The sequence below is a fragment of the Antechinus flavipes genome, chromosome 2, assembly GCF_016432865.1.
Source record: "Antechinus flavipes isolate AdamAnt ecotype Samford, QLD, Australia chromosome 2, AdamAnt_v2, whole genome shotgun sequence".
Lineage (NCBI taxonomy): Eukaryota > Metazoa > Chordata > Mammalia > Dasyuromorphia > Dasyuridae > Antechinus > Antechinus flavipes.
The window spans coordinates 664565225-664591149 of NC_067399.1; the positions used below are offsets into that span (position 1 = coordinate 664565225).

Below are 25925 nucleotides of genomic sequence, written 5' to 3' on the forward strand. Positions count from 1 at the left end.
TGGATACGGAATATTTACTGACTCTTTTTATTTCCTTTTGTATCTATCCTCAGAGTACAGGACAATACCTGATACAGAGCAAATTTATTAACATAATTAAGTCTTGATTCATGGGAAGAATGAATCCCCACAAAGTGGTTACATTATTCAAATTCACTATATCATGATTTGTAAAATATGAAATTGCTTCCTGCCCAATGGAAATATACAGTGAGAATTCAAATGATAAAGGGTCCATTGTTTATTTTACTTGGGACCTGGTTGTAAAATCCTGTTGACTTGATTTGCTAACCTGTTTGAAATTCAGACTATAATAATAGCTTAAAAGAAACTCTTTCCAGGGCTACATGGAAAAAAGGGAATTCCATCTCTTCCCAGAGATCCCCTGTACTCTTCTTTTTTTTAGAATGAGGTTACTTACACCATTTCACTTTTCTGTTTCAGACCTATAAAGCGTGGAGACATTTTGCCACCAGAAAGAGGCCGAGAAGTTGCTAAGGAGCTTGGGATTCCGTATTATGAAACAAGTGTGTTTGACCAGTTTGGAATCAAGGACGTGTTCGACAACGCAATCCGAGCTGCACTGATTTCCCGAAGACACCTGCAGTTCTGGAAATCCCACTTGAAGAAGGTCCAGAAACCTTTACTTCAGGCACCATTCCTACCTCCGAAAGCACCTCCACCAGTTATCAAAATCCCAGAATGTCCCACCACGGGTATGAACGAAGCTGCCTATTTATTGAACAATCCGTTGTGTGCCGATGTCATGTTTGTCCTCCAGGATGAGAAGCATATTTTTGCACACAAGATTTACCTAGCTACCTCCTCTTCCAAATTTTATGATCTTTTTTTAATGGAATGTGAAGAGTCTCCCAGTTTCGTCGAAGGCGCTTGTCCAAAAGAAAAGCCCAGTCTGGACTTTCCAGCGAGGACTTTGAATCTAGATTCTGATGAAGAAAAAGTGGAGGCTGCCTCAATCCCGTTAGCTTCTGAGGGCCAGACATGCCAAAGTGAGGGTGTGTTGAAAGAGCCAGATTTGGGGGCTGGGGACCTCCCTCCAAACACCAGAGACTTGTCCACATGGAGCAAAGGGTTCATTGACATGCACAAAGAAATGTTAGTCAATCCTATTTCGAACAGAATAGGTTCTGTGACTGTGGTCAGAATGGACTCTTCCCTTCAGTTGGGTCCTTTTAGAACCCTGCTTCAGTTCCTATACACGGGGCAACTAGACGAAAAGGAAAAAGATCTGATGAGACTGGCTCAGATTGCGGAGATCCTAGAAGTATTTGATTTGCGAATGATGGTGGAAAATATAATGAACAAAGAGGCCTTCATGAATCAGGAAATCACTAAGGCGTTCCACGTCAGGAAAGCCAACCGGATAAAAGAATGCCTTAGCAAGGGGACATTTTCAGGTGAGTGGATCCAACAGTAATCCAGGTAATTGTCTCATGGGCTCCTTTAATGTTTTCATGAGAAAGATGATCAGAAAACGAGAGGCATAAATACTCATCAAGGCTGTTACTCAACATTCACCCCCCCAAAACTTCCCTGAAACTTTCTCTCCTTTAGCTATTCCTCTATCCTCTCACTACTTATATTTACTAGGAATGAAAAATCCATTGTGCTAGTTCCATTGAGATAGCACTCAACAAAGCTGTTGGTATCACTCCACTACTCCTCATGTTTCATCCTTTGCTACTTCTTCTTTCCATTTTATCTCTCTTTTTTTCTTTTCTCCTTGGCCCAAATTTATCACTTTTCTCTTCTCATACTTTTTTTTTCTTCTCGGCTCATGCCTCAGATTCACCATTGGTACTGTGGTCCCTCTTAGGAATAGGATAACCCTTCTGATGGTACTGAGTGATTTTGTTGATCCCTAAAGGATACGGTATTTTGTATTTTTACTTCATTATTGTTTTTATATAGCTATTTTACAGAAGATTTTAGTGCCTACTTTCTTAAGCAAGGGTCACAGTCTCTTATTTTATGGCTTCCTTCACTGTCTCTCCTTGTGATATAAAGTAGGAAGTATTGGGGGGATGAATTTTACTTTTGACAAGTATTACAGCTTACTGAATAATGCACTCCAATCTTTGGCCTCCAGAGTAGACCATAACCTCATAAGTTGTCATGGACCAATTGCCTTAAAGAAAAAATGAAATACTCAGTGGAAATAAATCTGATGTATTGAACGTGTCCCCTTATTTTCTATTCATACTTTTGGTTCAGATGGAAATCTGTATTCATAGGCAAAGCCCAATGGTATTTTTCACCATTGATCTAGGCCCTCCTAACATTTTTGTCTTTAAAATGGAACAGAATAATGGACCCAAGAGAGAGGGGACTTGGAATAGAATCAGTAAGTGTGGCAGTTGTGGAGTGGTGCCGTCCAAGGGCTGGATTTAGAATGAGAAGATGACAAATCCCAGCTTTGCCACTGGCTACCTCTGCAACCTGAGGCAAGAATGTGTTTTCTTGGGTCTCAGTTTCCTCATTTACAAAATGAGATTTATCTGAATGACTTGGAGGTCTCTCTGAAATCTCAGAGTTTTTAGCTCTGAACCTCCAGATCTGTGATCCTGCAGAAGCTGTAGCAAAGCCATGACAGGGTAGGGAAATGGTTGTTGAACCCAGTATGTCTTGTTTAAGCTATCAATCTAAGGTAGATTTAAGACTGTGTTTCTTCATTCTCGAAGCAGATGTGACGTTTAAGTTGGATGATGGGGTCATCAATGCCCACAAACCACTGCTTATCTGCAGCTGTGATTGGATGGCCGCCATGTTTGGAGGATCATTTGTAGAAAGCGCCAAGAGTGAGGTACGTATCTATTTTAAAAGAAAAACATTTATTTTAATGTCTTTACAAGTTATAGGGGGATATGAGGACTGGCCCAAGAAACTGGGGATGTCTGACTGAGAAATGAGTGAAGGATGGTGGGAAGGAAACTTTCTTTTTTTTTTCAAATTTGAAATACTGACATGTGGAAGAGGGATTAGATTTGGCATGGCCGCAGGACAAAACAAAGAGCATTGGGGGTAAATTGATTTAAGTTCAACCTGAAGAGAGACTCTCTAGTTATAAAAATTGTCCCAGTGGACCACGTCAGGGAGTCAGGATTCTCCATCTCTGGAGACTTTTGAGTAGACCCTGGATGATCAGGTTTATGATTCAGGGAATGGGTTGGACAATGGAACACCTTTCAGCCGGGACTTCGGGAGGGGGTTCATTGAAGCAGCTCTTCGGGCAGCTTCCCCAACACCCTAGTTTTCTTCTTTACATCATCCCCTCCAAAACCTAACTGCCTTCACCAACATTCATGTCATCCCGCCACTGTTTATAAGCACATGCCCCTTGTTACTATCTCACTATTCAGTTAATTAAACCAGGGCAGGTCCTGCTTTCCCAAGCAAGCAGAAGCAGCTGTGCCAAAATCAGTAAGAATCAGTTCACGCCCTGGCTCTGCTACTTAAGACTGTGTGAACTGGGTCGAGGAACTTCTTGCTTTGGGGAGGCGTGAGTTTCCTCCCTCTGCCACTGTCAGCCTGGATGCTGGGTAAAGACCTTCCAGGTCTGGGACTCTCTAGGCTGACTGACACTCTCTCTGATTGATGAATTGTACCTTACTCAGTTAGTTAACATTTATTAATCACCTACTGTTTGTTAAGTACTAAGGATGTCAGGACAAAAACAGAATAACTTCTGCCCAAAGGAGTTTATTGTCCAATGGGGGATAACGTACAAATGTCCAAACAAAGCAGATACAGGATAATTGGGGGAAGTGGGAAGGCATTGGAATTTAAAGGTTTCTTGCAGAGGGTGGGGCTTTACCTGAGACTTGGAAAAAAACAGAAGAAAAGGAGGGAGAGAATTGTCAGCATGGGGGAGGGGAGCAGCCAGCCAGAATATGGAAGGACCTGGGTAAGGAATGAGAAAGAGGCCAGGGTCACTGGACTGCAGAGAAGCCACATGGACAGCTTGGGGACTTGGAGTCAGGGGTCTTCACCAAGTCTCATCTCTGAGCCTCATCTGTAACTTGAGGGGAGGTTGAGCTTGGTGACCTGAGGTCCCTTGATTTAAATTCACAATCCTGTGACTCTGTGAATTGGCCCCCAAACCTCTCAGCCAGTCAAGACCCGGGGTATGGCCATCCCAGGCCATGACTGTGATAATGATTGTTGTTCAGTCATTTCAGTCATGACCCCATTGGGTGTTTTCTTGGCAAAGATACCTGAGAGAGGGTTGCTATTTCCTTCTCCATCTGAGAGATCTCCAGATGAGGAAACTGAGGCAAAAACGATGAGGAAGGGCTGTGAAAAGTCACCAGTCTCACTTTCTCCTCCAGAGCCATCTGGGTCCAGTGGTGAATTAGAGATAGGAAGACTGGAGATGGCCCGTAGGGTCTTTTGTTTAACCAAATGTTATACAGCTTGCATCTTCCCATTACAGCAGTCCACATCTTTATTTTTTTAGATTGGAAACTCTCTTCCCCAACCCATTAAAGTGCTCATTAATTGGTCATTCAGTGAACATAAGCACCTACTGTGTGCTAGACACATATTCTAAAGAGAAAAATGAAAGAATACCAGGCCTCAAAAGGCTGAGATTCTGGGTCGAGGACTGGAAGAATCTCAGAGGCCATCTGCTCTAACACACTCATTTTTACAAGTCAGGAAAATGAGGCTGTGTAAGGAATAAGGTTCAGAGATGGGATTTGAGCCCTGGCCCTCTGGTTCCTGAATGTATGTATCAATAAATATTCAGCATATACCAAGAGGTGACCATGAATTGTGGCTGACCAAGGGCAGTAAGATCATCCGTGTCTCCCCAAGTCTTGGTAAACTGGGGCAGGGGCAGATATTCTACTGCTCAGGTTCTTAATCTGGGGATTCGAAACTATAGATATTTTCATAATATTTCAATATAATTGGTTTCATTTATGCCTTTGAAAACCTGATTCTGAGAAGGAGCCCCTAGTTTTGACCAAAGAGGGGTCTGTGACAGAAAAGGTTGAGTCCGTGGTCATAGTTGTTCAGTGCCAGGGAACCAGTTTTCTGGCACTCTGAGGACAGGACTTCAGGTCTCCCTTCCGAGCCCCCGTGGACCAGAGCACCACGTGTAAGCAGCTCCTTGGCTTTCTCTTGGGTGCCTTCCCTCTGAGCTGATGTCCCTGTTGGTCTCTTCATAACTGGTTTGTATATGACTGTTTGCAAACGTTTCTTCCATTAGAACAGGAGTCCTCAGAGAGCAGACACCCTTTCTTTGTATTCTTTGCATAGTGCTTAGCACACAGTAGGTACTTCACCCATGCTTCTTAACCTGACAACTTGACTTGAAATAGAAAAGAACCCCTTCCAAAAAAAAAAAAACCTAACCTTTTTCAAAGTGAGTAGAAACCAGTCACTTCTGCATAGGGCTCCTTGACTGAGGTAGGGGGTGGGGGCAGAGGGAAGGAGATTTAGATCGGGCCTCTGAAATTCTAATCTCCGAACCCTGATTCTGTGAACAGCTTAGTTTACCCCAAAATAAGAAAGCCCCACCCAGAACAGAAAGTGCTCCCGTACTTCTGTTTCCCCAAGGTCTGCCAGCTGGGTCAGAGTGGCTGGCCTCCAGCCGCTGCCAGGGAGACTAAGCAGGGGCCCAAGATGGTCAAGGTCAAGCACGTAGGCAGGAAGGAATGCCGTCAGAGCTGGCTTCATAAATGCTAATCCCTTTTATCCCTTCCCAGAACAGACCGAGATAGTCCTCAGATTAAGGGGAGGGGAGATGGGACCAAAACAAAAATGGAAGCAAGGAGATAGAGCTGGGGTTGACGATTTAGTTTCTCCCCAAAATAATCATAATCACAAAAACAATAATAATAACTGACATTTTGAGAGTGCCTTAATGTTTGCAAAGTGTTTTATATCTGTTATTTGAGCCCTATAATAATCTTGTGAGGTAGGTCCCATTTCCAGTTTATAGATGGGGAAATTGAGGCATGAGGTCAGTCATGGTCGGCTTTTAATTACCCGACTAGGAAGTGTTAGAGGTGAGATTCAAATTCAGAGATTGCTCAGGCCTATGTCTCACTATGAAAAGACAAAATTCCCAAGCCCTAAATCAAGCACCCAGTTTTATAGTCACCTTATCACCCTGAAAGTAGGGCAGGTGAATCAAATACGGTCAGTGACTGTGGTCCATTTACTTTGCTTGCTGCAGTTGTTTCTAAATTCTACATAGCAATGCTCCCCACCCCCGTGCCGTCCCCTGCATGCACACATACGTGTGCACACACTTTTTATAACCTCATCTGTGCTGGTGATGGAGACGTGCACAGCATCACTGTCAAAGTCACTTTTGTTGACTTTTGATAAGAATTTTGTTTTTTTGTGTAACTTTGGCCACTGCTTTGTTCTATCTCTCCCCTTTCCCTAGTGTTTCATGCTCTCTCCAGCAAACTCTGGGTTTGCTCTGGGTTTTAAGAACGCCCACATTCCATTTTCCTCTCCTTCCTCCTGGATCTCCTTCTCCCTCTTCCTTCCTGTTTCCTCTATAGTAGTCTCATTGACCTCATCTCCTAGGCAAAGTTCCAAGAGGGGCTGTGAAGGGACTGAATGAAGGGGTCCTTTAATTCACATCTTTCCTACAACATCTTACTTCCAAAGAACTATAGCTTTTTGTCTATGACTTAATAGTTTACTTAGAAAACCTCAAAGAATAAGTAAAGGAACTAATTCAGACAACCTGGAGATTCAGTTTATGCTAAAAATTATAATAATAGTCACCTCATTTCCATTTTGTATATGCTTCTGTTTCTATGTGCAAGCTGTTTCCTCCAAAAAATAAATGTTTCTTGAGAGTAAGGGAATGGTTCACTTCTGTCTTTATATCCCATATGCCTAACATACTAAAGAGCTCTCATAAATTCTTACTAACCAGGTCTCCCTGATTTTGTTTGATTCAGCTAAACAGCAAGATTTAAAATAAATCCCTACCCAAAAAAAAATGAGTGTTTCTATACAGAACTAACAAAAACCCAGGAATAAGTGATAGTATGAGAAATTCCATTCAAAAGATAACAAAATGAACAAGACATCCAGGTTAAAACATACTCAGCACTCACTTAGGCACAATTACCAAAGATCTTTCACTGACAGAGACAAAGATATAATAAATGGAGAAGTATTTAGTGTTCATTGTTGGGCCGTGTCAACTTAGTAAAAAAGATAGGATACTAATAATTGACAGTTTGATACTGTGTCAACTAAATTACCCTAGAACATATTTGCTAGGACTGGACTGCACACTACGAGTTGAAATCCTTACTCACAGGAAAACAGCAGGTATGTGTGTTAAAGGTGAGGCTTCTATTTTCAGAGAAGGAGGGGAGGGCAGAGCAGTCACGTAAGGACTCACTGATTGTGGGTAATGAGTCAGGCTATGGACTTGTCCTTCATCCCAGATCATTTTATTCCAGAATTTCTTGGTGCGGCTCCAGTTTTTACAAACAATTAAGAATCTATTTTTTTCTGCAGCATTATTGGAAATGATATTAGGTTAGCCCAATACTAAAGGGAAAAAGAATGTCCTTGTTGGTATGCTTCTAATGGTTTTTTTAATTGTTTAATACCTTGGAAGATGCTGTATTTCACTTATATTTTTCTCATTACTTTTAATGTAGCAGTAAGCATAATTCTCTCCCCAGAAGCACTCAGCAAGGGGTTCATTAAAAATACATACCCAGATTGTAGTAAGCAATGCTCTGGAGGAGAATGTTTGCTCGCTCATGTGAGACCATTTCTGATTATGATCCTAATAGTCTAAGCTGATCTTTGCAATTAAAATTATAAACCAACAAAACTTGAATATGCAAATGATGATATGATCTTGACAGGGAATATAGTCTTCGCCTTCTTTGTGGTCTTAAAGTTTTTAGTGCTTTTTATCATTTTCCCTGTGACTTTCATACACATACAAACACACACACATATACACCCATATACATATGTACTATATATGTATACAAACATACTATACATGTGTAATATGTATGTAAACCTACATATATATTACATACATATATACATGTGTAACGTATGTATATAAATATACTATATGTATAATATGTATGTATGCAAACCTACAGACACACACACAGAGTAACACCCATCTTATGTGCATTGTACACTCACAATCCCCCACCACACCATTGAAGGGGAGGAAGTCTATCCTGGGGTAATTTGTCTTTTTTTTTAATGCTCCCTTCATTCAGTAGAATGCACATTTTAAAAATCCAATTCTTAGATAAGTATACGACTCCCTCTCAACTTTTCCCCTAACGGATGCTAAAAATGGCTTCTTAGGGCTTTTAAAGTTAATTCTGAAGTTTGGAACCGCAGTGAGAACCTTGAAAAAATCAATCCTGGGGAGGAAATGGGTTCCACAGACGAATTCAGCGTTTCTCACTTGCGAGAGCAGCCGCACATCCTGCCTGCTGTGGCTGAGGAAGATGCCGGTGCTGAACATGGCAGAAATTGTAACTCGCTAAGGATGATAGATTCACGCCGAGCCTGGAGGAAACGGCGGGTCACGGGCCCGGGCGGACAGACGTCAGCGCCCAGAGAGGCCCAGGGGAGCCCGGGGCAGCACTGCTTGCTGGCGTCTGTCATCACGTGCTGCCTGAAATGATTTGTTTTAGTCTGTGAGATGGGGGGGGGGACGCGAGGGGGGAGAGGCAGGGCCAGCGGGCTGATGTAATTTAGCATCTGCTTGGTGATGGACACATTCACTTTATTTTTCTTGGAGAAGTGTCCCAGGATACGCTCATAACAAAAACATACAAAGGGGGCTGAAGACACAACATTTGAAAGCTTGCTTCCCCAGCTGGGTTGCCCTGGAGGGGGCTGATTGTGCTGTCCTAAAGGAAAACTTCAGCAGCGCTCTTGGGGGAAGAGCTCTGGACGGGGAAGGGAGGCCCTGGGTTCGAATCCTTATGTCTGTATGATCCCTTCCCTCAGGGATTGGACTCGGTGACCTCTCGGCTCCAAATCTAAACTCTCAGATGTGGTTCTTTACACCTAAAGTTTAGTTCAGCTCATGGATACAAAAGCATAACCGAGATTTCAAGGGGGGTGTTTTGGAAGTTACGTTTGATGAAGTCAAATCATTTTGTAAGCCCAGCACTGGAGTATGGGAGGCACTTAAAAAATGTCTGATCACTGACTGAGACTCATAGATTTTTAGAGCTGCAAGGGAACCTTTATGGCGTCTAGTTCATTTTGCTCTTCCATTTTGTAGATGAGAAAATTGAGGCGGAGAGATGATCACACAGATAGTAAATAAAATCTTTAGACTCCAAATCTAGCTTTCATAGAATCCTAGATCTGGAGCTGGAGCTGGAAAGGATCTCGGAGACCATTTAGTCCAATCCCCCCTCATTTAATAGAAGAAGAAATTCGAGATCATGCATCAGAGAGGTCCTCGGATCCCAGAGCCCATTTTCCATAGGATTGTTTTATTTGCTCTGCTTAAAATGAAGGGGATTCAGTCTGATCCTGCTTTGGCCCAAGCCCTTATCCGTTGTGGCCCAAGAATCATCATCCAATTGCATGAGAGACATCTCATTTTTAAAAAGCAAAATAATAATAATAATAATTGAAAATTTCTGGGGTTTGCCAGCAGACGGAGGGGCCGCCGGGCTCCATCCTGCAGAAGGTCGCCTTCAGCCTTGCTTTGTCTTTGCAGGTAGCCCTGCCCAGTATCAACAAGCTGTCGATGCAGGCCGTGCTGGATTATCTGTACACCAAGCAGTTGTCGTCCTGCTTGGACCTGGACACGCTTGAATTAATTGCCTTGGCCAACAGGTTCTGCCTGCCGCATTTGGTTGCTCTTGCAGGTGAGTTTCCCACCTCCCAGCCTGTCACTGCTCGCTGGATTTGGGAGTCAAAGTAATTGTGGAACCCATAGAGCCCGCCGGCCCGGAACTTCCAAGCTCAGCAGGCCCAGCGCTGTCCCTTTTAATGGCTGCAGGGAATACCAGGATGCTTCTGTGTCTGGAAGATGATCCCACAGGTGGCCTGGGGACCTCATAGGCCACTCCTGGAGGTCTGCAAGCTCAGGCTCATTGGGCCCCGGCCCCGCCGAGGACTCAGGGTTGCTAGGGAAGGTTCAGGCAAGTTTATCATCAGGCTTGCCCCAGAGGAATGAATTGTTTGGCCACATTGGCCCCCAAAGCCTAAGTCATCTAATAAGTTTCAAGGAGTGAGAGGTCTGTGAGTGGGACAAACTGATGGTGTCACAGAGCGCGAGTTAGAATGTCTATGGGGTTAGATTGTTGATAGGGTTATGAAATATGGTTTGGGCTGCCTTCCGGGGTCACAGAATATGGATGAAGTGCTTATGGGACCATAACACGAGTTGGATTGTTGATGGAGGCATCTTTGTCGAGGGAAATGCAATTCAACAAATCTCAATTAAACACCTATTTATCAGGTGCTATGCCAGGACTGGAGCATCTGGGTGGCACAGTGGATAGAATGATGTGGCCATAAAGACCCATCTTCCCAAGTTCAGATCCAGTCTCAGACACCAGCTCTGTGACATTAAGCAACTTTTTTTAATCCTCTGTGCCTCAGTTTCCTTTTTTGTAAAATGATCTGGAGAAGAAAATGGCAAACCACTCCAGTATCTCACGTCTGCCAAGAAAAGTCCAAAGGGAGTGATGACGAGTCAGACAAATGAAAAATGACTAAATGATAACAACAGCAGAGTCCCACGTCTTGGGCAGAGAGGTCAAACATTTGGTCAGCAGGCATTTATCAGTGTGTGGCAGACACTTTGTAGGGACCGGGCATATAAAGTAGTTCATCAAGAAGTATTTATTAAATGTCTGCTTGTGCCAACTACTGTGCTTGATGATAAAGATACACATTCAAACATGAGCATAGAGTCAATTCTCATGGACTTTGAACAAAAATTAAATTAGAGCACCTGCCGGCTTAGAAGTTAGGTGTTCCCAGCTGAGTAAATAGGAGGTAATTTGAGTATGAATAAGAGTTACATCATCAAATTGAGTAAACATTTATTAGATACCTATTGTGTACATAACTCTAAATTAGATTCCAAGGGGAAAGTAGATGATGGTCCCTGCCCTCCAGGAATTTAACAACAAAAGAAGGTCTTTTTTTTTTTTTTGCCATGGGTTACACCTCCTCAGATCTGTATCATCTGGAGATGCCCATAAGTACCTTCATCTTTTCTCTCCCCCCCCCCTTTATATATAGCTTTTTATTTACAAGTTATATGCATGGGTAATTTTACAGCATTGACAAATTGACAATTGCCAAACCTTTTGTTTCAATTTTTCCCCTCCCACCCCCTCCCCCAGTTGGCAGGTTGACCAAAACATGTTAAATATGTTAAAGTATAAATTAAATACAATAAATATTCAGCGCCAAGAAAAGCCACATTTTAAGGAAGAAGTTCTTAACCTTCTCATGTGGTCTGGCTGTGTGCTGACCCTGATGGAGCCTCGTCTCACAGTTGGGTTTTTAACTGCATATGATAAAATAACGAGGATCACAAGAGAGGTGTTGAGATACAATCATCAAAAAAAAATTGGCTTTAAGCTCCCCAAGTTAAGAATGCTTGATTTAAAAAGATCAAATGAAAGGTTAGGTAACATCCCAAGCCAGAATGGGGCAACGTCTGAGACTGAGGCACAAAATGTAAATTCCTGAATGGGCCCAGGGAGTGTTCATTTAGTCCAGGGGTCCTCAAACTTTTTAAATAGGGGGCCAGTTCATTGTCCCTCAGACTGTTGGAGGGCCAGACTATAGTAAAGACAAAAACTTTGTTTTGTGGGCCTTTAAATAAAGAAACTTCATAGCCCTGGGTGAGGGGGATAATCGTCCTCAGCTGCCGCATCTGGCCCACGGGTCATAGTTTGAGGACCCCTGATAGTCAATCCAATTTCTCTTCCTGGTGACTGAAGTTCTCACTGATCTTTATGAAACAAGAGGCTTTCTGTTTGGGTCATTTTTTTCCAGTCTATAAGGACAGATATAGGTGGGTTTACATCTCAACTTGTTACTTCTCCTCCCTAAAAAATACTCTCCTTTGAGGATCTTCCCATTCTCCCCTTCACCTTTCTGTGACTAAGAGTTATCCTTGTATCTTTTCTTATCTTTACCCCTTAAATCCAGGAAGTTGCCATCTTCCCAAATATATTGTTTGGGGCTGTAACTGCCTCTTGCTGGGACTATTAGTATCCTGGCTGATCTCGTGCCATATATCTCAGTTTCCACACACACACAGCAAAGCACTCTTTCTAAATTACAAGCCAGACCTTGATAGCCCTGTGTCCAAAGAAGCTTCAGTGGATTCCCATTACTTTTGGGGTAAAACATAAATTCTTGAATTTGGCATTTAAAGCTCTTTACAATCTGGCACCCAGACTATTTTCCCACGTCAGTTAAACATTATTCCTCCTCAAAACCTGGCCAGCTTGCTCACCATGTATGACTTTTCATCTCCCATCTCCTTGCCTTTGCTCAGACTATCACCCACTACTAGAATGCTCTCCCTTCCCACCTCTGCCTCTGGAACACCTCCTTCCCTTTAAACTCATCTCAGGTGGCTAATCCTGTAAGATGCCTTTCCTGATCCCCTGAGTTGATTATACCCTACCCAATCATGGTGGATTTATTTTATATTAACTCTTATATATTCTTTCTTATGACCACATTGTAATTCTCTGATACAATGCAAATATCTTTTGGGTCTTATTTCTACACTTGAATTCCCAGCATCTGGCAAAAAAAGGGGGCCTTCAGAAAATCCTCATTGAAGGGGAAGATTTAGACGATATAAAAACAAAAGATTGATTTTAAAAAATCATAAATTTTTGAATGATTAGTGACATATCAGGTGCTAGATTTAGAGTCAGACTTGAATTCAAATCTACCTCCTATATTTATTAACTCTGTGATCCTGAACAAGCCACACTTTCTCAGCCTCAGTTACCTTATTTGTAAAATGAGGAGATGAATCCGGTGTCCTCTGAGGTCCCGTTCAGCCTGAAATTTTGATCCTTTGTCTTTGATCCTATGCCTAAATATCTGTTTTGCACCACAGAGCAATCTGAGATCCTTAAATGGAAGGTGCCAGTCCCAGTTAGTAGTAACAGTAACTGTTAATAACTCTTGCAGGGAGCTGCCCACACTAAAATCACAAGTCCAGTGGAGGGAAGGGACCCACATGGTCACCTTGTTCAGTGCTAGGAATGGAGGAAGGAGCATGACTGGAGAGTGTGGAGGGCTCCCCAGCTGTTAGCTGCCCCCCCCATGAGAGAATCAGCCTCCCATGGGGTATTGCCATGACTCAGAAGAGACCCGATCACCAGCAAGAGATGGGGCTCACCAGCAAGCCCCTGGCCTTGGAGTTGGCATGGAGCTCAGTGGTTGGCAATTGTTATCTTATTTGATCATTAGGACCACCTCAGAGGATTGAGGATTCCCATTCAATTTATTATTGTTATTTATTTGTGCTCTGTGAACTCTTACTCTGTTTATAAATTCTCACCCCCTCTATCCACTGAGAAGACAAGAAATATGATTCCCATGGTTCATTTGGAATATGATCTGTATTTGACAGATGGGGAAACTGAGGCAGAGTAAGTGACATGCACAGATCACTAATGTTTAATAATGCACCTCCTAGAGGCCCAATGCGTCATGTGCTCCATTGCTCCCCAGAGGTGTTAGTGATTTATTATCCTTGGTCTGGAGCTGTGAACCACACTCACCATCCCTCTTCCTCTTCCTCCCTCAGAGCAGCACGCGGTGCAGGAGCTGACCAAAGCCGCCGTGAGTGGGATCGCCATCGATGGGGAAGTGCTGTCCTACTTGGAGCTGGCCCAGGTGTGTCACCGTTGGCTTTCTGCCTTTCCCACGCCCTTCTCCAATGGTCCTGATGCTTATCCCATCCCTGCTTCAAGATGTCACCAATCAGAGGGTGGCACCCTGTGCTTGCAAAACAGATTTCAGCTGGGCAAGTCTGCCTCAGTTTCTTCATCTGTAAAATGAGTTGGAAAAAGAAATGGCCAAGTATCTGCCCAGAAAACCCCAAACAGGGTCACAAAGAGTCAGAAATGACTGAATGCTATCCCCTGAGAGGAACTCTGATCTTTCTGACACCAGTTACACCACTGTGTACCCCCAAAAGCGCAGGGCTAGTACACATACATTCAGGCTCCATTGTCCAGTCTCAAGTTTATTTACTGACAAATCCAAGCCATCTAAAGTGAAGTTGGGGAAGGTGTGGATTGGGACGATGGGGCAATCTTAGGATTTTATAACTAGGAGAGACCTCCATGACCCCCTTACCCAAGTCCTTCATGTGATGAATGAACAAAGGGGATGAGGTGTATGGGGGAGGGTAAGGAAGTGAGTTTTCCCTGGGTCCCATAGGTGGTATGTCGCAAAGTCAGAATTCATCGATCCTCCAACCCCAACCCTAATCCCTTTTGTCGCACAAGGTCATGCTTCTCTTGGACTACTAATCCAATTTTTGACTGCTTCCTCCTTTTGTATGGCTTGCTGGACCATTTCTAGAGAGGAAAAAAAAGATTTCAGATCCCATATACCTGAAGCTTTGCCCCCATGCCATCAACACCTCCTTAAATTACTATATATTTGCCAGAGAAGGGGCAAGTATGGGCTGTAGAGTGAATAATCCAGTTTGTTGTCCCCCGAGACAGCTTTGGCCATGAGAGCTTTGTTAAGAAGAAGATATTTGGGGGGAAAATTAATTTCAACTAACTGAAGAAAAATAATACTATGCTTATAGTAGAAAAGGGAGAGGGAATAATAACTTGAAAAGAATCTCAATTTCATAAGTAAATGGAAGAAAATATAAACCTGAAGTTAATAACTGTAAATGTGAGTGGATTAAATTAATTCAATAAAAAATGACAAATTGATACATTTCTTAAGATGAACTAAGGCTTTCCCATAAGTCCATTCATTCAGTAAGCATGTGTTATATGAATAAATAAAAAAATAAATAGATAAAAGAAGGTGTTATGTGCTAGGTACTTAGGCAGACATCAAGCTTATATTCTCACACTCATCCAGCTTGGCACCATGAGCATAGCTCTCCAGGGGGACAGGAGCCATTTTATAGATGAGGAAACTGAGGCAAACAAGGTGAAATCACTTATGCTGGGTCACACAATAAGCAATTGAGACCAGATTTGGACTCAGGAAGCTGATACCACTGTTCTCCCCGCCACCCAAGTTTGTCACCCCACTGTCATCCTCAATACCATCACTCAAGCTCCACACCCATCTCTAATCTCTTACCAAATCTTGTCATTTTTCCTTTCCCAGCATCTCTCATGTATGTCTCTTTCTCTCCGCCCAGAGAGCTGCCACCTTATCACCTTTCCCCCCAGATTAGTACTTGTTAACAGTCTCCCCCTCTCCAATTTTTCCTCCTTTCAGCTGATCTGCCCATGGCACCTCCCACCCTAAGCCTATCGTCTACCTCTAGGGTCAGATATCAAGAGTTTGGCCTTTAAAACCCTTTATAATTTGGCCCCTTTAAAATGTCAAATCCTCTCACATTGTACTCACCTCCATACGCTGTCATGCAGCTACACTGGCCTCTCTTGGTAGATATTCCATCACTTTCTGCCTCTGCACCTTTGCAACTCCTGTCCCTCCACCTCTGCCTCAGTTTCCCTGACTTCCCTTTTCACAGGGGGCCTTTCCTGGTCCTCCCAGCTCCCAGTGCTTCCCCCCTTTCAGATGGCCATTCATCTGCTCTGTATATGTCTTGTATGTAAATGAGGAAGAAGAGGAAGAGGATGGTGATTAATTCCACATTGTCTTCTCATTAAAACATGAGCTTCTTAACAAGGATCCACATTGCCTTTCTTTGGGTCCCTAGCACTTAGCACATTGCACTTGAAAAATGCTTCTTGTTCCAAAGGAGTCCAAACTACGTTCACAGAAGAAGAAACCTCTTTTACTAGACTCTCAGAGAGAATCCCCCTAGTGCAGGGGAATCAGGAGGATGGGTCCTGAGGGCCATTCCTGGCCCTCTCTGTGCCCAGCTCAAGGGACTTTAGACATGGACCCCCTTTCATTTCTCCAAGGGACAGCTCTTCTCTATCCCCCGCCCACCCTTGCAGGGTTCTCCGTTCCCCTTGGAGAATGAGGCTGTCAGATTCATTGCCCTCAAAGGTCTGAGCCTGTGGGGGGACCTCCCACCCCTGCCTGAACCTCTGAAGCTCCGGGAACCCTCAGCCCCCTGCAAGGCTCAGCTTCACGGCTCCTCTTGACATGGGGCCATTCCTGCTGCCCCACGCTCATGCTACTGCCCTCCACTGAGACTTTGGCCTTCTTTTTTTTAACTTGGTCCCCTGGGAGAATGTAAGCTTGATGAAGGGCAAGGGTTGGTCCTTTTCCTTATGTATTCTCGGAGCTTAGAACACAATTTATTATGTGCTAGTTACCAGAAGATGATGGCTGTTCCCGTAACAAAACCTCTCCCCCGCTTGCCCCTTCCTTCTTTGTGATCAGATTTCAGGACTTTAAGTGACCTCTCTTCCTCTCCTCCCTGCAGTTTCACAATGCCCATCAGCTGGCAGCGTGGTGCCTTCATTACATCTGCACCAACTACAACAGTGTTTGCGCCAAGTTTCGCAAGGAAATCAAAGCAAAATCTCCAGGTGAGAGAAACAACTGTCCGGAGCGCCCAGACTTCTTGATGGTGCTCTTTGTGCTCCATGTCCTTGGAAAGACAACAGAGAAAGTAGAGGAAGAATGTTGTCGGGATGGCTGAGAACTCTCAGGATTAAGATGTCCTTCCTTCTTTCCTCCCTTCCCAAATCCTTCCCCCCTTCCTCCATCCCTCTCTTTGTTCTTCTTTCCTTCCTTCCCTCCTTTTCATCATCCTTTACCTCTCTCCCTCCCTTTCTTCCTCCTTTCCCTCCTTCCTTCCCTTTCTTCATTCTTTCCTTCTTCCTTTTCCTCCCTCCCTTCCTTCCTTCTTCCCCCTCCCTTCCCACCTCCCTCTTCATTTTCTCCTTCCTTCTTTTCTCCTTTTTTCCCCACCCTGCCTCCTTCCCTCCCTGCTGGTAGAAGAACATATTACTGGCCAGAAATAGCAGCTTCTTAAGAACAAAAATCACAACTTTATACACACTTAAATAATTAACATACACCAAGGTGCGGGAGCTTCACTATTCAGTCTCCACAAGTTGCATGTAATTATCTAAGTCATGGAATCATACTGAACAGCATGGCACCACTAAGTAAAGTTCCTTTGAAAAGGGCCTGATGGACACAGAAATTCATCTGTCCCTGACGGCCCACAAGTAAGGAGCCACGGTTCTAGAATCAGTCTAAGTTTTAGAATCACAGACTTAATGTTCCTTCCCAACACTCACAGTCTAATTCATTCCCTATGCTTGGATTTTGACTTTCTAGACTTGAAGCCCAGAATTTGTTTATATCTGATACATTTTCTAGACTCTGTCCAAACTCAGAGTTTGGTCCTTTTATTTTTTATATTATATACTATATATTTACTATATACTTATAGATTCTCAGACTTGGCACCTTTTTTCTAGATTCTCTTCTTTTCTTCCCTTTCCTTCTTCCCTTTCTTCCTTTCTCCCTCCCCTCCTTTCTTTTTTCATTCTTCCCTCTCCTCCTCCCCCCTTTCCTCCTTTCTTTCCTTTCTTCCTTCCTCTCTCCTCCCTTTCTCATTTCAAGGCCTCATACCCTCCATTGGCTCTCAGCCCTTGATTGGCTATTAGCACCTAAAGCTTTTTCTAGACTCATCAGTTTCCCCACCTCTGGATTCACACCTAATACCAGACTTTCTCCAAACTTGTGAGCCCCTAGACCTGCAGGTGGGCACTTTTTCTAGGATCCCAAGCTGGCAGTTCCTTGTGTTCTTTCTAGATTAACAACTGATATTTTTAGCTTTCCTGCCCAGCTCTTTTTCTAGATTTGTTGAATACTTTTCCCCCCCTAGACTCATCATCCCAAGCTTAATCCTTTTTTCTTGACTCATGAAAACCCAATTCTTTTTCAGGTTTTCAGCCTGAAGATTTTCAAGTCTCTTTCTGGTCTTGACATTTTTTCTAGCCTCATGACCCACAATATTTCTAAAATCATAGCTCAAGTCTTCTTCAAGGCTCTTGGTTGAGTGTTAAATTCTTCTAAACTCATACTCCAGAACTCTTTTTCTAGGTCTGTGGCCTAACACTCTTTCAAAACTAGCCGGCTCTCATCTTGCCAAAGCTCACACCATAATACTCTTTCTAGACTTATCCAGCCAACCCAAGGCTCTTTGGTCTGACTTTCCTGCTGAACTCTTGACCCAGTACTATTTCTTTCTAGACTTGCTGTATAGCCTCCTTTCTCAGGGTTCATCCGGCTCACAATCTGCTTCTCACAGTCTGATTCTCTCTCCACCAGACAATCAGGAATATTTCGAGAGGCACCGCTGGCCCCCGTTTGGTACTTGAAGGAAGAAGATCATTACCAGCGTGTGAAGAAAGAGAGAGAGAAGGAAGATCTGGCACTGAACAAGCATCACTCGAGACGGAAATGGTGCTTCTGGCACACGTCCCCCACGGTCGCTTGAGTGAGCAAGGAGAGAACCCCGGGACGGACCCACCCAGACCCCCAGACAACAGCAACAACCACAACGATACTGTAAAATTAGTCGTCGTCTTAGAGATGAGATCAAGGTCAGGTTTCAGGCATTTGACTCTCCATCCGTGCGTTTACTTTCCAGAAATATCAAAGCACAATCTCCCCAGAAATGAGCCTGGACGACCGACACTGATGCGTAAACTGCATTCCGTCGACTAATATGTATATTTTTGGTTAGGGAACGTGATAAACTTAGTCCATTATGACAATTTCTTTTTATACGGAAAATCCAGCATTCACATTTCAAATTCCAAATTGGAAAAAAATATTTTTATATGGTCTTGTGTATTTTGTTGAGACAAAAATACTATGTATTGCTTAATTTTACAGGCCGCAAATTAACCACGAGGAGCCAGCCCCATAATTAAGTTGTAACTATTGGCCCACAGATGGACACGAGCACTGAGGCGTCCTTACATAATGAGACGGTTATTCCCACAGTTGGAAGGAAAGAGTCAGAATGAAATTCCCCAAACTGTGAGTTAGGGAGTATTTAATCTTTGTCCTTCTGAGCAACATTGGTATAATTAACAAGTCAACTCCAGGAGCGGGTATTTACAGTATTTGCTGTGTTAAGTGGTAGTAATTATATGATTATGTGTGCCATGTAAAATATAGTGATATCAAATATTCTGTTGTGGAAAGTGTCTAGATTCAAGAGGATAATCTTCATAATCATTGGAAGGGCTTATTAAATCCCAGCATTATCCAGGGCCAACTCACTGATGGACTTGAATTCAGAGAAAGAGACTTCTGCTGTTGTTATTTGGGTGGGGTACTCCTCGATCTTTGCAGGGTCTCTGCATGTGGACTTTCTCTGTTGACTGGAATCAGAGGTAGGGAGCAGGGAGGCGTTCCTGGATGTTGGCCCATTCATGCACATGGCTGCTCACATCTCACCCACCTTGAGCCGGCTTGCTCTGCATTGCCCTTCCCCAGGGATTCCCTTATGGAACTTAGTTCCTTTTTTTTCCATTCTTCCCAAGGACAATTCATTCAGCTGCATCTTAAGGTCATCTTAGCTGCATCTTTTGTAAAGACCGAAGGCACCTGGGAAAGGAGGTATCTTATTGGAGAGTCCCCGAGAACTCTACGGGTTTGGAATAAGGTCCTTCGTGAGTTGGATCTGACTGCTTTGCCAGAGGTTTTCCAGCTGAGCAGCCTCCCACTTTCATCTCCATAACTGATATGACCAGCCCATATGAAACAGCTTTCCAGGGTCTCAGTCTGGGTATGGCGGGGGCAGGGCTGGTTCCCACAAGTCACTTGATATTATAACATGAAAGAACTTTTTTTTTCATCCTCGGGTTAGAAGAAGAGGCAGTTGGACACAAAACCCAGTGCTGCAGAGCAGGAAAGAATTTCCAGATGACAGCCATATGCATTTTTTAAAATATATATATTCAGGTTAGAGATGGAGATTTATTCCTGGCTGGAATAGCACCCCGGGGCAATGGAAACTTTAGCATTGGATGGGCCCAAGTTTATAGGAGAGACTCCTAAAAGAAAAGCAGAGGAGAGTTTAGTACTCCCCACCCTGGCATTTTACATCATGCCTCGATGATGACGGTCTATAGAGAAAGGATACCTACCTGCAGAGTGGCAAGTGGATCATTACTTGGTAGGTGGAGTGGGCGGGGTGGAAGGAGTAAGAACGCACGGAGAATGTCAAGATGAGTCAAAAATTAACATCTCTTCTATCTCAAAGGGGACCGGGGTGGGTTTTTCACATGTTACTAGTCAGTTTTGTACAATCAAAACTCTCGTTTGAATGTAATCTTGCCAAAAAACACCATCATCGCAATGGATGGATCCCGGTGACCCTGGGGTATATGCAATAACCTCCACTCGACTTTGTCTCAGCTGCTGAAACCAAGTGGCTGGTTCATTTGGTTAATGCTGGCTATGGCCTTTACCCTTGGTGGTTTTATTTTATGTTTTTTATTTCACAGAAAGCCAATAAAATTGTTTAGCTATAAAATATCGACTCCAGCTATTTGGTTTGCCTAGGAGGAACGCATGTGTATAAGGGGAATGATGGGGTCGTCACACTAGCGAAAAGTGATTCTGGATAAAGGGGCAGTGGCAAACAGGAAGTCCCATCTCCTCTCCGGGTGAGGGCCTTCTGGGAGCAGCCCTTGGGGTGGGATCCTGGCTGTGGCAGCTCTCCCTTCACGCCCCGCTGGAGCATTATTTATAGCTTTGGATCATCTCGGTGATTGTCAGAGAGCCAGATATGGAAGGTGCCTATGAGACCATGTAATCCAATCCACTTTACAGATGAGAAATCTGACACCCAATCTGAGAGATCTTGTTTGCACAGAGAGTCAGTGGCAAAGGCGGCCTGTAAACTCCAAATACATTGTAGAGTGAGGAAGATCCGACTTCAGATCCTGCCTCCTGACATAACTCTGACCTGGAACAAGCCATTTAATCTGCCTTAGCCTCAGTTTGTAAAGTGAGGGAGTTGAGATCCCCTTCAACCAACCCTCCAGATCTCTGATGTTTTGAAAAGGATTTTTGATCCAAGTAATTTAGAGCAAGGTAATGGAGCCAGACAAAATGTTGTAATACCTGCCCTCGAGGCACTTACATTCTATACAAAGAAGCAGCGAGTGTGGAAAGCTCCATCAGCAATGCCATAAAATGAGCTTGGATGGGGCCATGAAGACAGTCTTTCCTTCCAGACAGGAGGGAAATCCCTTCCTCCTCTCTCCCTACCCCCCAATTTGCCTGGATCTGGAGGCTACCAGGATTAGGCAGTGCCCTCTTGGAATTCTCCCTTTCAACAAGCAATTACTGAGGATTCGCAGGGCAAGACACAAAATGAACAAAATCCAAAGGTTTTATTGTATCACTGCTCACCTAAGTAGATACAAGATCCAAAGTAATTGTATAACAAAGGCTTGTTGATATATGGTATCAAAGTTGGTTATTGTGAAAGGAGCTCTAGGGTTAGGTCAGTAAGCCTTTATTATGTGCCTACTATGTGCTAGACAATATGCTGATACAAGATTGGAGACATATAGGATCCTAATGTTGAGTCCATATCTAATCCATTGGACCCCAAGCAAAGTCAGAGAAGTAGCAGAGTTCAAATCCAGCTTCAGATATTTGCAAGAGGGTTTTCCTGTCCCTCCCCCCACCCCAGATCATTCAATGCTGCCCCATCTTCCCCTAATTTCCTTCTGCATTTTTGGGGTAGTTCAATGGTTACAACATCAGATCTAGAATCAGGAGGACCAGCGTTCAAATGTAGCCTCAGACACTGAGTGACCCTAGGTAAGGCACTTAATCCTGTTTGCCTCAGTTTCCTCATCTCTAAAATAAGTTGGAGAAAGAAATGGCAAAAAAGTCCAGTATCTTTGCCAAGAAAACTCCCAAGCAAGGTCACAGAGTCACACATAACCAAAACAACTGAACCACAATAATTTTTTTTCTTATTACCTAGTCTATATATGTTGATCCCTTAAGGACAAGGATACTTTGGCTTTTGTCTCTCTGTCCACCATACTTAGAGCCTGGAACATAAGCTGAGAATATTCCAGCAGAGACTGAGTAGCCTACATACAAGCCTGGAAGTCAAGCAACAACAATTTTGATTCTCTTTGGGGCTGGCTGCTTTTTCCCTCAGAGAAATTTAACAGTCCTAAAAATGTGATTCAGAACGAGGGAGCCAGCCTGGTTTTCAGCATCTATGTGTGTGTGTGTAAGTATTAACAAAGCTTTAAAAAAAGAACCTTTCCCAGCAGCTTGTGGCCAATGCACCAAAGGAGCCAACTGAACAAGCCTTGTAAAGCTCACATGGACGTTCTTTGCTCCAAAGTGCTCGTTGAGGAGACTGTTCCGTAACTCAATAGTTTCATGTCTTTGGGGGCGTCTGCTTTTGTACGTTTCCCATTTGGTGACCTGTGCCATCCGTAAAGAAAGAAACCCCCAAGTAAAATCACGGGACTAGCCTCCCTCCACAAGAACATCAGTAGAGCAGAAAAAAAAAAACCTGCTTTTCTCTGGAGCACACAACACCCCCCAAAACTGTTCCTGTCTTTCCTTCAGGCTATTTAGACTCCGGTCTTTTAAAACCGGTCCAATGCTGGTGGTGCATCAGAGACGTATTTACAGGTGACTGTCTACAAAATATGGAAATGATGGAAATGATTCAGAAATGGATGACACTTGAGAGGACGCCGAGCAAGGCTGTGGATCCCCCAGACACAGAGAGGAAGCATAGACACAGTGAAGGAGGAGGGAGGTGGGCGGCAACGTGCCAGCCCTGGCTCAAGCTGCCTTCTAAGGCCTTGTTTGGGCACTTTTACACATTTAATCTCATTGGAGTCTTCAGCAATAAGCATTTATTCATTTATTATTTAGAACAGCCCAATGGAGGGGGGGGAGTATTACTGGTAGTATTGGTCCCATTTTACAGATGAAGAAATAAAGACTTAGAGAATGAATTAAAAAAAAATCAGAATGCTTACTTAAAGCAGTAGGGATACAAATTAAAAACAAAGATAGCCCCCATTGTCAGTGACATTCACTGGGCTCCCAGAGAAATCCGCAAGGGAAACTGTAACAAGGATCATCTTTTTAAGTGCTATTCATTTCAATTCAGCAACTACCCACTATGTGCTAGGCATTGAGCATACAAAAATTATGAGGAAACAACAGCCGGTGAACTCAAAAATCATTCTACTGGGGAAAACAACATCGACACAGATAAGGAAACAAAGTATATACAAGTTATTTGTGGAGGGAAGCCCTATGGGTCACAAGGTTGTCATGAGTCATAAATGACAGAACAAACACCAACTACTTTGTAAACCTTGTAACATTATTAAACAAGACTGCACTAAGACTTTTGGGACATCACATATAAAGGCCAGTTATCTATCATTGGACAAGCATTTATTAAGCATTTACCATGGCTCGGGAGCTGTCCTAGGTGCTGGATATACAAATACAAAGAATGAAAAAAGTCTCATGCTCATAATATCTGACTATATAATTTCTGAGACTTCTGCTAGATCGTAAGCTCAAGGATTCTATCTTATCTAAAATTAATTTCCCGATCCCCAACACCAAGTATCCTGCTTTATATACCAGGAGGTATTTAGTAAATGTTGGGTGGATGGATAGACAGGTAGACAGATGAATACATGTATGGATGGATGGATGGATGGATGGCTGCCTGGATAGATGAATGGAGGGAAGGAGGGATGGACAGACAGATGGATAAATGGATGGAGGTAGGGAGGGAAAGATGACATAGATAGTTGCAGATACGTGACACTGACATATTTAGGTCACACCAGTCCCAATCCCAAAATACTGTCTTCCTTCCACATTGTGTCCTTTAAAAAAATAGGCTCTGGTCATCTTAAAAGATATGACACCTAAGCATCCCACCTCCAAAAAGCTCTTCTGATAAAAGAGGCTGCTGGAGTCTAAGTTTGTTCTCTCCTGTGAGGTAATATATTTCCCATAATGACTTGCAACATGAATACTATGAAAGGTCTCATTGGTGGAATGTGAAAAAGCCCCCAGTGCGTTAGGGGAATTCTTTAGGAATGTTCATGGGATTACATCAGAGTGTTAAATTCATAATTGAAAAAACATTTAAGGGAAAATATGGACAAGATTCCCACAGAATGAGAAGGGCTAATTATAAAGGGTAATGCAGTAAAAGAGATGGAGTAATCCACTTGGAGTCAGGAAGAAGGAGGTCCAAATCCTACTTTTAACACTCAGTTGTTTTGTGACCTTGAGTAAAAAGCATAGAACCTCTCTAACATTGCTTGATTCTGGGATCTGAAGCTCTTCCAGTCTCAGAAATTCATTTCACAACCACCTGAGCTTTCATCCTCAGAATCCTCAGATTGATTTAATGATGCTTTGAGGGTCAAGAGCTAGTGATGGTGCAATGGAAAGAGCACTGTTTTTGAAGGCAAAGAGTCTGACTGCCACCTACTAGAAGGATGATCTTAGCCAAGTCATTTCCCCAGTCTGGGCTTCATTCAGTTTCTTTCTCTGAAAAATGAGAATATTAGACTGAACTACCTCTATGGTCTCTTCTGCTCCAAGTCTATGAACCCATGACCTCCTCTCTATGGCCAGTTACATGGCTACCTCATTACTAAAATTCTGTGGGTAGCCTTTCCCCTAGGCTCACTTTTTTTGGGTTTAGAAAGCCTTTGAAGGCTCCATTGAGAATAGGAAGGTTTTTTTTTTTTTCTGTTTCACAGAGCCAATCGCAGCTTGCTGGGAGACAGTCAGAATCCTTCCTCCTGGGAATTCCTTTTTTTAGTTATTTAGTTTTTTGTATTTATTTTTAAATAGCTCTCAGGTTGTCATTAACTGGTGTTCTGGGGATGGCTGCTGAGCCCTCTGACGGTAATCTCTGCTGAAATCTGCCATCCCCAAATGTCACTCAAACTCCTTGACTCTGAGACAAGGTTATAAATGAAGTTCTCTGCATGTGAATGTCCCAAAACGAGAGACAGCATCGAGGGCCAATCAGAACATCTCTCCTGCTCTTTGAAGATGGTGGGTCAAAGGTGGGTTCCTGATCCTATTTAATCTGTCTGGGACATTTGGAGACTCTTATTGACCCTTTGGTTGCTAGATGAGTACTGGGTCTGGGGTCAACTGTCTCATTACCTTAACTATAAAATGGAGATTATAATAGACCTACTTTACAATATCATTATGAGAAATGAATAAGATAAGATTTGTAAAGCATTTAGCATAATGCCTGGTAGATAGAAGATATTTAAATGTTTATTTTCTTGCTTGCTTGCCAAGCCCTTAGTCTGCCATTATTACATAACAATTTAATCTAACAAGCATTTATTAAGCACCTGCTATGCCCAGGACATTGTGCTAGGTTCAGGAGACATGAAAACAAAAATGAAACAGTCCTTTCTTTCATGGAAATTTCATTCTACTGTGGGGAGGGGAAAACATAGAGGATGAAAAGACCTTAGAGAAGACCTTAAAGAATATACTTAACAATTAGGGAAACTAAGGCATAGAGGAATTAATATAGACTATTTTAAGTAAGATTTGTCCTTCCTGTTTTCTTTCCTCCTTTATCTGATAAGCAATAATAATTGCTTACATTTTATTTAGTTTTATATATACCATGGTGGACAATGGATACAATAACGTACTCCAAATAAGAGACTCGGATTCATTGGGTTGTAGTC

At 43.1% G+C, this 25925-nt stretch overlaps 1 protein-coding gene across 1 annotated transcript in view; it reads left to right on the plus strand.

Moving 5' to 3' along the window:
* The window catches only part of RHOBTB1 (Rho related BTB domain containing 1), an 86776-nt gene extending 66075 nt beyond the window's left edge, over positions 1–20701 (plus strand). The window contains 7 exon segments of the mRNA XM_051982614.1: positions 445–1418; positions 2706–2824; positions 9731–9881; positions 13817–13905; positions 16616–16721; positions 18481–18516; positions 18519–20701. Of these exon segments, the coding sequence (XP_051838574.1) occupies positions 445–1418; positions 2706–2824; positions 9731–9881; positions 13817–13905; positions 16616–16721; positions 18481–18516; positions 18519–18649 (1606 nt within the window). The 3' untranslated portion in view covers positions 18650–20701.
* Positions 20702–25925: the final 5224 nt, after the last annotated feature.